General features: G+C 34.2%; 1 protein-coding gene across 7 annotated transcripts in view; it reads right to left on the bottom strand.

Moving 5' to 3' along the window:
* Nucleotides 1–12786, bottom strand: part of RIF1 (replication timing regulatory factor 1) — a 59865-nt gene that overhangs the window by 31203 nt on the left and 15876 nt on the right. For 6 of the 7 annotated variants that reach the window (XM_059704501.1, XM_059704502.1, XM_059704504.1 and 3 more), the window contains 11 exons: nt 10967–11118; nt 9194–9311; nt 8361–8534; nt 7590–7700; nt 6833–6895; nt 5927–6027; nt 4120–4206; nt 3431–3504; nt 2786–2966; nt 1119–1226; nt 565–714 (listed from right to left, as the gene is read on the bottom strand). In XM_059704501.1, the coding sequence (XP_059560484.1) occupies nt 565–714; nt 1119–1226; nt 2786–2966; nt 3431–3504; nt 4120–4206; nt 5927–6027; nt 6833–6895; nt 7590–7700; nt 8361–8534; nt 9194–9311; nt 10967–11118 (1319 nt within the window). The remainder of the gene's footprint in view (nt 1–564; nt 715–1118; nt 1227–2785; nt 2967–3430; nt 3505–4119; nt 4207–5926; nt 6028–6832; nt 6896–7589; nt 7701–8360; nt 8535–9193; nt 9312–10966; nt 11119–12786) is intronic. The other variant, XM_059704506.1, reaches the window with a different exon arrangement.

Genomic DNA, 12786 nt, shown 5'->3' on the forward strand with positions numbered 1-12786 from the left:
GGGTCCCCTGCCCAGGACCGACGCCTGTCAAAGGCGTCAGGCCTGGGCGGGGGGCCGATCCTGCTATTGGAGGGTGATGGGGGTCAACGCCTGAGGATTCCCAGTATGTGAGAGGGGGCAGGCTGGGCTGAGGGACACTCCCCCCACCGCCCCACACACACACCCAGTGCACGAATTTCGTGCACCAGGCCCCTAGTAATAAATAAAATAAAATGTTAGTAAAGGGAAAAACAAAAAGATGTAAAGTAAAAAAACATATACTCTATTTCTAATTATATGAGAATTTAAATATACTTATTAAAACACAGATCCCATCTTTACTTATATGCTACATAAGACACAGAAATGTTAAATAAATTGATAAATATATACAAAGAAAACCCCAAATTCAACCTGGAGAGTATCATGCCAAATGAAGTAAGTCAGTCAGAGAAAGGCAAGTATCACATGATCTCACTCATATGTGGAATCAAAATAACAGAATAAACTGATGAACGGAGTGGATCCAAAGACATGGAAATAATCCTTTAAATTAAAAAATGGTCAGGATCAGGATAAACTCACCGAAAAGTCTTCATCTTCCAAACTGCCCATTATCTTGGAAGAAAGCTCCTCACAGCACAAATTCTCTTCTGCAGTCGCCACCAAAGCAGCACAGCGAGCAAATGCTCTATATAATTCTGACCAAGTTCTAAGTAAGGTCTTCATGGTGGCCTAACAATAACAGTAAACACACACACACACACACACACACACACACACACACACACACACACACACCAAAAACTTAAGTGTATTATTTACATGTTAAATACCTAATAGATCATTAACATTTAAAAAAAATACTAACATTAAAAGTGTTATAGAAGAAACAAGCATAGGATAATAAGTTTGCCATCCACCAACATGGCTGTAATGGGAGAACTGTAATAATGCCACAATACCAACAGTTATGTGTTTTAAAAGGAATTTATCTCTTCTCCATTTTCCTTTCTTCCATATTGATTAAGTCATAAAAAAAGTCTTGGTACAATTACTATGAGAGTTCATTAAAAAGGATAAAACAATGTTTTCAGAAAAATGCAAATTCTTTAGGTAAAAACTTGACGTTGCCTTACCCCTGGAATTTTCTGTGCTGAAAAAATGTGATTTATTGGTAGAGTCAATGCACCATAGATGGCACTAAAATTATGTTCTAAGGCATCACCTTGATTCACTTCATTGGTCTGAAACAAGAAAAATTATAAAGAAATTAGATATATCATCTAATTCTAGTGTGATAATTATTAATATACAATGTGTAGAGAATAGAACTGTGTCCCCCAAGGTTCAGATGTTCATGAGATGGTAAACTCCTCACACCTGTAACCAAATGTGATCTTATTTGGAAACAGGGTCTTTGAAGATATAATCAAAATTTAAAAAGTCAAATGGTCACCTTATAAGAAAAGGGGAATTTAGAGGAGATATAAAGAAGAATGGCATGTGAAAATGAAGGTTGAGATTGGAATAATGCATATACAAGCCAAGGAACATCAAGAATTGTCAGTGACTATGGGAAGCTATGAGAGAGCCATGAAACAGATTCTCCCTCAAGAGGTCCAGAGAAACTTGCCAAACACCTTGATTTTGAATTTCTGGCCTTGAGAGCTATAAGAGAATAAGTTGCTGTTGTTTCAAGCTATCAGTTTGTGGTATAATTTGTTACAGCAACTCTGAGAAACAATGCACTGTTTCAAGTCCTAAAAAGTAATCCCAGCCGAAGCCGGTTTGGCTCAGTGGATAGAGCGTCGGCCTGCGGACTGAAGGGTCCCGGGTTCGATTCCGGTCAAGGGCATGTACCTGGGTTGTGGGCACATCTCCGGTAGGAGATGTGCAGGAGGCGGCTGATCGATGTTTCTCTCTCATCGATGTTTCTAACTCTCTATCTCTCTCCCTTCCTCTCTGTAAAAAATCAATAAAATATATTAAAAAAAAAAAAAAAAAGTAATCCCAGAGATGACTCCAAAATCGTTTATGGTACCACACACTGAAGGTAGCATTCAGGAAAGGACTTAAAAAACAGGGCCTTGCTGTCCTTCAAACACTGGGAAAATATTTAAAAACGTACACCTATTTTCTTCCAGAAGAATGTGTTGAATGATGTGCTGGCTTGAGTAGCCAAAATAAAGGCTATTGCAGTCTCCCTTAATAAATTCTTTGGAGTCATCACTTCATTGGAGAGTTATGGTGAAATATTTCCGGAAGAATAATTTTTAAAGATTGATAAAGTAGTTGAAAACCACCAATAAAGACAGAATGTAAGCTCCACAACTCTGCCAATATTGCCACGTATTAAAATGTAGGGACTAATCAACTCTCAACAGATTACTGATTTAGGTACTACTATATGGCTTTACTAACATGGCTTGATCATGAGAATCCTAACATACAGTCTAGTCAAGATGAGTTATTATTCCCCAAAATACAAATACTGAAAGAACTCAAGATATACACGTAAAAATTTGTATCATATGTGAGTCTTCTGGCATTAGAAGCTCTACTGGAGAAAATGAACTGGATTAGTCCCCCTTAAATTATACTTTACTGAACAATAAGGCAGAAATGCAATGAAAAGAAATCAAGTAATCTTGAAAGTAGAAAATGAACCAATCACAGGAAAAATATTTACTACCTTCTATTCAAATGCAAGCTTCTATTCATTTATTATTCAAATGCTCTAACAAGAAAAAAAATTCCTTAAATCTTGAGGGAAACATAAATATGTAGCAGACTTTTATCCTACCTGATTAATCAATTCGGTTAATGGAATGACTATAATACTCCACATTCTCCAGAGATGCTCCTTGTTTTCCAACTGTTTTGCATTTTGATCAATAACATTTAAAACAGAGTCACTGAAAGCTAGTGGTGAAGTTGGACCAGAAAGAACACAACCTACAAGTGTTTCCAGGTTAAGAAAAAACCTGAAGAGAAAATTTTGAACCATGAAATAAACTGTATGTTTCCCCAAAATACATTAATTACACTGCAACACAATTCTAAAAATAACACAAAAACAATAAATGAATTTCAAATCTTATTTTTTGACAAAATTTATTATAAATTGTTAACCCAGAGAATCTTATTCATAACAAAGCCACCTTTCCAAGATAAACAAAGATTCTTTTCAGCCCAGCCAGCGTGGCTCAGTGGTTAAGCATTGACCTATGAACCACGAAGTCACTGTTGGATTCCCAGTCAGGGCACATGCACAGGTTGCAGGCTCAATCCCCCGGGGGGAGGGGCAGAGAGTAGGGAGAAGGTGCAGGAGGCAGCCAATCAATGATTCTCTCTCATCATTGATGTTTCTCTCTCACTCTTCTTTCCTCTTTGAAATAAGTAAAAAAATCTATATATTTTTTAAAAGAATATTTTCAGTTTAACTTACCTTTCATCTTCTACACCACATCCCAAGAGATTATTGTTGAAAATTAATTGAATTAAGAATAAAGCAGGCGTTCCCTGAAGAAAGATGAGAGATTTCGGTCAATCTTTTTGTTATAAAGAGTACAATCTTCTTGTTATACTTGTTTTCTACAATTATGTGAAACACGATCCTTTTAAGGTTTACAAAATTTAACTTATGACATACATGACAAAAAAGATAAAAATGTATTTGAATAAACTGACCAAAGAATCAAGCTCTTTATTATTTTAACCACAGCTGTTCCATGTACAATGAGAAATGGTGACAGATTCCAGATATAAAAATTATTAACTTAAAACTTGCTGGCCCAACAATACCTATATTCTGCCTATATTAAGTACACCTTTCACAATTTAGCCAATGTTACTAAACTTGCAAAATTTGTAATGGTAACCAACACTATTATTATGTACAAGCAAATAAAAAACTTTCCTTCTGAAACCCCCTTTTAACCCCAGAAAATAGTCCCCTTAATAGTGACATACTTATTTTTTTACATTATTACTCTATCATGTTTTTCTTTAACATAACCAGCAAATCCAATTTTCTCAAAATTTTACAACTTAAGCCTCACTATTTGAAGAAAGGGAGATCATAGAACTTTTCTTTTTGGCTCATTTTAATCATATAATAACATTTAAGATACTTGCATTAAGAATATCCATATTAGCAACCTGATATGCTGGTGAACCTAATACTTTCTGAGGAAGTCCTTTAATTGTAATTTCCATGAGGACCTAAGAAAGACAAAGATTTTATTATTATAAGTGGTCTATATAGTACTTTATATAGTAAAAATCTACATAGTATTCTCTATTTCTAATTGAACAATTTGTTATACTTTCATTAAATATATTGTCATTATAATGTTGCACTAGTTTAAAAAGTTCAAATACAGAAATATGAAAACTAAAATGACAAAGTCCTTCTTTATTTCCAGGGATAACTAATGTGAGTTTAGAGTTTATTTTTCTAGAACATCTAAATTTCCATATATGTAAGTATACCAAGAAACATCTTCTAGATGTGGCTGTCATACTTTTATACCATTATACAAGTGATATTATACTAAAGATACTATGACCTTCATCTGACTGTGTTGTGGAGTTTTCATATCAATATATGTAGACACATGTCTAACTGCTATATGAACATACATAATTTATGCAAACATTTTTTCTATTAATCGCTCTTGAGGCTATTTTTACCTTTTTATTACAAAAAGAAATTCTTCAATGAATTATGTACTCACTAGTATCAGAAGCAAGTATTTCTGAGAATTGCTAACTAAAAGCTGAATCTAAGACATGCCTCTTAAATGTGAGTCTAGCAAGCTGTTGACCCAAAATATCACTATACTGATATTAACCTGAACTATTTAACAAAAGTGACACAACTGTTGTTAGTGAAAATATACTTCACATATACTCATTTGAAGCAGATACTAATGATAATAAATAGCATTTGTTAACTAATGTACTTTGTTCCTGGAGTACTCTGTACATATCAACCCATTCTGTGAGAACACTGCATTCTTCCTTAACAGAGACAAGAAAAATAAATTGCCCTACTTCATTCAGCTAATAAACAGGCTGAGATTTAACCTAGCCAGATCCAGAGCCCTTGCTATTAATCACTATGCTTGACTGCCATACTAGATATTTTCACAACACATACAGGAAGCAGACTCAGATTTTATGCAAGGGTATTGTTTGCTCCATCTGCAGCTTATCTGGGGAGATTTACTACTATAAAAAGTTTATCTAATTAGCTTTTTTTCTACTCTCCTATATATGATAAAAAGAGATGTTTAATATCAATGTCATTATGTTTGTTAAAGAGATTTCATTTAATGCCCTGGCCAGTGTGGCTCAGTTGGTTGGAGCATCATCCCATACATTGAAAGGTGGCGGGTTCGAATCCCAGTAAGGGTTCATACCAGGGTTTCAGTTTCAATCTCCCAGGCCTATGTGGGAGGCAACCAACTGATATTTCTCTCTCACATTGATATTTTCTGTGTGTGTCTCTCTCTCTCCCTCTCCCTAAAATCAATGAAAAACATGCTTGGGTGAGGACTTAAAAACAAAAAAAAAGATTCATTTAAATGCAACAGATCCATAAGATTACTACATTTTCTTAAGTGCACAAAGTAACAATTAGTGGAGCTTAGCAATCTTGTCATAAAATTAGTGTTCATCCAAGTTTCTTCAAGTTTCATGTCTTTTACCTAATTTTCTCTCTGTGTCTTATCCTTCTTCTCATCATGAAAGATTTTTATAGTTGACATTATAGCCATTATTTTGTTTTCAAATGACTATTAAGTCAATGGAATAGCATTTATTACATGGCCAAACTCATGATCAATACTTGATATGTTTTTCCAAATCCTGATCTGCAATATAAAATTCAATTTCAAAGAGTGGTTTTTAAATACCGGCATATAGGTAATGTACTTACCAGTGTTTTTGATACAGGAAATACATCCGATTTCACTATGGTTTGCAAAGATTTTAATAAGAGGGTCAAAACCTCAGAACCTGGTCTCTCTTTTTTGTTACCTATGAACAAGTAAAAGCATGAATGTACTTCTAAACATACAAGTACTAGAGGCCCGGTGCATGGATTCATGCACCAGTGGGGTCCCTTGGCTTGGCCTGCAGGAATTGGGCTGAAACCGGCACACCGCCTGCCGTTCCCACTCATCCCAGCCCTGCTGTGCCTGCCACATGCTCGCGCCCAGTCAGTCGATCGGGAGAGGCTCACGCCACCGCAGCAGCACTCGCCAGCTGTGGGTCCTGCATCTGGTGCCTGTCAGTCAGCGGAGCAGTGCTTCCGCTGTGGGAGCACACTGACCACCACGGGGCAGCTCCTGTGCTGAGCATCTGTCCCTGGTGGTCAGTGAACGTCATAGCGACCAGTTGCTGGGTCGCTTAGGCTTTTACATATATATATGTATAGATTTTCAGGGATAAAAATATACATTTAAGAGAGCTATGAAAATTAATTTTTTACTAAATCCAAAAAATGCTTTGTGCCCTGACCAGTGTAGTTCAGTTAGTTGGCTGAGCATTGTCCTATGCACCTAGATCACCGGTTTAGTTCCCTGTCAAAACACATGCCCAGGTGACAGCTGTGCAGGAAGCAGCCAATCCATTTTTCTCTCTCGTCCATCTTTCTCGCTCCCTCTTCCTTCCTCTCTCTTTAAAATCATTGAAAATAATATATATATTTAAAGTGCTTTGTTAAAAACTAAAGTCTGGAAGCTGTAGTTCAAAAAATTATTTTAAAATAAATTTTATATATAAAAGCCAAATAATTCACTGAGTGCTATAAAAATAACTTCATCAGTATTATGGTGCTTACCTGATTCAATAACTAACTTTACCAAGTTAATTAGCTCTTTCCAAATAGCACTGACAACTGCATCTGTCAAAATAAAACGTAAAGTACTTTAGAACAAAGTAGATGTGACTATAATGACACTCCTCTCATCCTTATACTAAAGAAATTGAGCAATACTTAATTTAGAATATAATTTTCCTTGTAATACTCAACTTTATAATTAATCAGTTTATAAAATACTATCACCTTATTTTTGTTAAAGCAATAAATGTGGTTGGTTTGTTTTTTTAAGGACTGTACCATATTAACACTGGGTCATATAACTATAGTTAATTCTTTTTTTTCCCCTTCACCTGTATTTTCTGTATTCAATTATCTTAAACTTTTGAGACAACAAAAAACAAAGATCAGAACACCTAAAAACCACTAGAAAAAAATTTCCCAAGCCAATTAAATAGCACACTATTTTATTTATGAAATTTCTTCTCTTCATTTGATAGGCTATTGAATAAAGGAGTTTAGGTGTAGATGGTGGTGTAATAGAGTCTGGGCTTGATTCATGGCTCTACCATTTACTAGGTGACTTTGCACAGGTTATTTACTTACAGAACAATGGAATTTTCTCATCTGCAAAACTGACTAACACAGAAGATTGCTCTGCAGATTAAATGAACTATATCTTACAACACAACCTAGATAATAGGTGACACTATGTAACTATTTGCTACTTTATTTGCTTTTGAACAAATAATTTTAAAAACTTCTCTTAAATAGTTACCAGAAGCATCTTTTCCAACTGCAACAAAGCTATCATGAACAGCCGTGATAAGCGTATTTGCATATTTGGAAAAAAAAGAAGAGTTGCTGATTAACGGGTATTCAAGAGGCTCTAGAACAAAAAAAGAGACAACTCTGTAAAACCACTTTATGAAATAAACTTAATATAAAATTTTAGGTAGTCTGACATGTTTTCTATTAAAAAAGCTTTTACTTATTTCATAATTACAAAATGTTTTTATTAAACTGTATTTACCCTAATTAATTTCAATTCTAAATTCCAAATTATACACAAATAATATTTACAAATAACATCTACCTGAATTTTTTTTTCTTTTTGTTAATCCTCACCCAAGGATATTTTTCCATTGATTTTTTTAGTGAGAGTATGAGAGAGAGGGATAGACAGAGAGAAACATGGATGTGAAAGAAATACATAGATTTCTTGCCTCCTCCACAAGCTTTGACCGGGAGCCAGGCCAGGGAGAAGCCTATAACCAAGGTACCCTTGACTGTAATCAAACCTGGGACCCTTCAGTCCACAGGCCGATGCTCTATCCACCGACCCAAACCAGCTAGGACACATCTACCTGAATTTTAATGCTACTGGTAGACAGACTCACTTCAAGCTTTTTAAAAGTCACATGCTAAAAAAATATGAACAAGAAACTTCAAACTCATTTCTAAAATCATTCCAGTACTAATCAAATCACCTCCAATTAACTGTGTTATATAGTGTTTTAATAACTGAAATTATTTTTAAAGCAAATACCTAAGCTCAGTACAAGTTTGTTTTGCTTAGCAAAACTTAAAACTTCTGGACCCAACAGAAAATGAAGTAACATTTCAAGTCCTAAAAGTTGAATAGAGGGGATTGTGGCCATTACACCAAAATTCGAACTCAAGTTCATCCGGGTGGTTACTGAGGCTCCATATGGGGAAGCACCTTTAAAGCAAAAAAAAAAAAAAAAAAGTTATGTAAGCTTAAATTATCTACCCAAATGAATATATTGGTTACTACCTTCCAATGAAATGTACCTTCAAATGTAAATAGTGTTTCTCAAATAAGAGTTGAAAGTTTTTGTTTAAAACCCACAGAATTTCAATTAAATATTAAGAACAAGATTATTTGTTACACACCATTTAAATGGATATAATTCTCAGGCATTAATCCATGCCTGAATTATTACTATGCAGGCATTCCTTAAACTTAAGTATAAAATTTTGGCTCAGAACAGCTAACAGAAAATAATAATAGCAAATAACTTTCTTTCATGGTGTACATGCTAAGCCACATTTCTTGCATCTCTTAAGATGTTGTTTTTAATAATATCCCTTAAAATACTGGCTCTGAAACCAACACAATTATCTGTAATGTACCTCACATAATGTACTGGGAAAAAGTTGATCTTTTCCAACTACAACAATTCAATGCAATTACTGCAGTAAACATTAACAATTGAGAATATATATTTGAACTTTGTGATAGGGGGCCAAAATTATGAAGTCCTTCACTTCATGTGATTAACATTGAACAAAGTCATCAGCCAAAGCATTTTTTTTTTTAAAAAAAAAGATAAAAAAACAAGTATGACTATCTCTTACCTTTGTGTTGAGGGGTCATAGGACTTAAGCCTGGAGAAGTAGCTAGTCGAGATGAACTGCCCTGAGGTGAAGCATTAGCATCAATGCTTATTGTGCTTTGAATTAGAGGCACACAAACCTATTAGGGTAATAATAATAAAAAGGAAAATATTATTTGTAAACTGAATAATTTTCTTTTCTTGTTAAAAAAAGCCTTGCATAATACAGTTGATTTTCTTTAAGAAGCAGTATAAATTCTCTTAAAATGTTGAATTTTATGAGCTATTTCAATACACAGGGAAAAAACAAATTTGGACAAGTGAAAACTTTTAACAAACTGTATTTATCCCTAGATGCATACTTTCTATAAATTTCAGTTCTAAATTCCAAATTATACACAAATAATTTTTGCAAGTAACATCTACCTGAGCTTTAATGCTATTGGCAGAGAGACTCATTTTAAGCTTTTTTAAAACATGCTAAAAATATATGAACTAAGACAACTTCAAACTCATTTCTAAGATCATTCCGCACCAGTCAAATCTAGCCAATGAGAATAAATTATGCCAATAAATGTGTTGGACAACTGGATAAGGTTAGCCTAATAGGACCTTACAATGACAGAATTTCAAAATATTACCGTCCCAATTATATAATACTATCAACGTCCAATTTTAATTATTTCATCTTCCACCAAGTTTAAAAGCCTTTATATTAAATTTTTAAAAGTTAAAGTATATTTGAAGTCTCCCTTTCTAAGAATATACTCACTGCTTATCAGATATTTACACAGACTAGAAGACAAGGACTTACAGATCCAAAATTAAAATATACTGAAAATCCAAGATAAGCAATAAAAAAGATAAAAGTTATCGCACCTGTCCTGTTTTAAACTTAAAGCCAGCTCAGTTGGTTAGAGCATCGTCCCCATACAACAAAGGTTGTGGGTCCTATCCCCAGTCAGGGCACATATACGAATCAACCAATGAATGCATAAAATAAGTGGAACAACAAATCAATATTTCTCTCTCTCTCTCTCTCTCTCTCTCTCTCTCTCTCTCTCTCAAATCAATAAAAAAATTCAGAAACCAAGGATGAGATTAACTGCAAAAACAAAGAGGTATAGATAAGATTAAGCCTGGGTTTAAATGTCCAGAGGATATCAATAGCTAAAGAAATTTGTAAAATCATTTCAACAATACTGTAAACCAGTGGATGGCGAACCTTTTGAGCTCGGCGTGTCAGCATTCTGAAAAACCCTAACTTAACTCTGGTACCGTGTCACGTATAGAAATTTTTGATATTTGCAACCATAGTAAAACAAAGGCTTATATTTTTGATATTTATATGCCATTTAACAAAGAAAAATCAACCAAAAAAATGAGTTCGCGTGTCACCTCTGACACGCTTGTCATAGGTTCGCCATCACTGCTGTAAACCAATGATGGGATTTAAATGATTGGTTATCATTATGTAGCCTTGAAAAGAGAAACAAAAATAAGAATCCCATTTTGTTATCTACCCAGTATAGCATTTGATTTCTATTTTAGTAATATTGAATCTACTCTCATTTATATTCTAAGTCCTCTGAAATTCCTTTTTAAAAATCTTCATGTCTCTAAAAAATAGATATTTGAGTGTTTGCTAATTAAAAGGGCTTATCCTTTAAGGGAAATGAACAAGTCTGTCAAGAAAAAAGATCTATATATTGTGGTTGGCTAAAACAGCAAAAGTAACACTGAAAGATTAAAGAAAGAAAACACAAAATATTATAATCAACACTTATAACATTACCTGTTCAAAATTAGCAGGAAGATGAGGTCCAAGTCTCATTAGTAAATACCACCAGACTTCTAGTTTTGTTAGAGCTAGAGCTTCTGTTCTCACATGGATGGAACTCAAAGGCTGCATTAACAACTTTAGTCTTTTCGCACTACATAGTATTTCTTAAAAGAAAATGAAATAAGAACCCAGGTAAAAACATTTAAGAGTAAAGAGTAAAAGATTACATTTAAAGAATGAATATGCAATAGTTCTTTTTTATCAAGAGAATAAATTCTATAAAAAAATTTTTAATCAACAGGTGTTCCTGTTTCACCCAAAATTTTCCCCTGACAAACTCCAGTACACCTAGACCACAATAGTTAGGAAGGCAACAATAAAAAAGGAATAAGTATTATTTATTAAATACTGAGGGCCATGGGTGATTTTGCAATAAAGCGACATTTGTCAATGTCTAAAATATTTTTGGTTGTTACAACTTGAGAAGCAAGGGTATGGAGAACACTACTGGTATCTAGTGAGGTGCATTCAGAAATGCTGCTAAACTTCCTACAATACAGAGCAGTCCTCCACAACAAACTGTCTAGCCGGATATTCCAAAACATTGAGAAACTGTCCAAGCTGCTTTGTATTCTTGTCATCTCCACTTTACAGGTAAAAAATAGAGGCTTACTGCCTGGCTGGTGTGGCTCAGTGGTTGAACATCGACCCATGAACCAGATCACAGTTCAATTCTCTGTCAGGGCACTTGCCAGGGTTTGGAGCTCAATTCCCAGTAGGGGGTGTGCAGGAGGCAGACAACTGATGACTATCTCCCATCATTGATGTTTCTTTCTCTCCTCTCCCTCTAAAACCAATAAAAAGCTATTTTAAAAAATAGAGGCATTTTTTACATTCTGTCAAAAATGGTTATTTTTAAATTTTGCTAGTAATTTATCTTATCAAGCATTATAACCATTGTTGCCATTAGATTTTGGAAACCTACATCTACATTAATAATAATTACATATTAAAATTCAGCATAAAAATGAAATCTAATTCTTTAAGCAAAATATTTATATCAGAAGTCTATAGTGTGTTGAGTGTTGACTGGAAATACATAAAAAGACAGTCTGTGCTAAAGTAACTTATCAAAAAGACTTAAGAAAGACTTTGAAGTAAGAAGTCAGACTACTGTGAGAACAAATCCTCTACTTATGAGCTCCAAAAAAAAATACCCTGTAACAGAGATTGCCAACTGCCAAACAATCCATTTTCTTTTAGTTACAAGACCTGCTTTCATTCATAACAGTGATGGCTGCCCAATTATGACTTCTTTATCTAGTCTCCTGTTTAGCCATTCTACTGAATGATAATTAAGTGGTGATGAATGTGGATTTCTAGAATGCTCAATACGGATAGCCAGCTTAGCTGAGAAGTTTATTTATGCTCTCTGCCTTCCCTCTTTCCTATAGCCTGCAACTAAGGCATACTGAAGATGACAGAAAAGAAAGTCAAGCACCTGATTTGTTAATAATTTCCTAGATCCATAATACAAGTCAGAGACTCTCTAGCTCTAGACTTACTTCATCTTCTTTACACCCCTCCTATTTTATGCTGTAACATTCAACCGTTTATAATTCCAACAGACTTAGTCATGAACATTATCTCATGCTAATAGTTCATAAGCAACAAAAAAAGAAAGTGACATTTCTAATTAAAACTGGTGCCTGGCAATGCACTTTTACCAACATTTTCAATAAAAGTAATGATAGTTAATGCAAATAATCACTTTATAAAACACATTAAGAGGAAAGAATTAATGGTCTTTGGTAGAAAAAATATATATATAG

This window comes from Myotis daubentonii, chromosome 7 (assembly GCF_963259705.1).
Source record: "Myotis daubentonii chromosome 7, mMyoDau2.1, whole genome shotgun sequence".
NCBI classification, from domain to species: Eukaryota; Metazoa; Chordata; class Mammalia; order Chiroptera; family Vespertilionidae; genus Myotis; species Myotis daubentonii.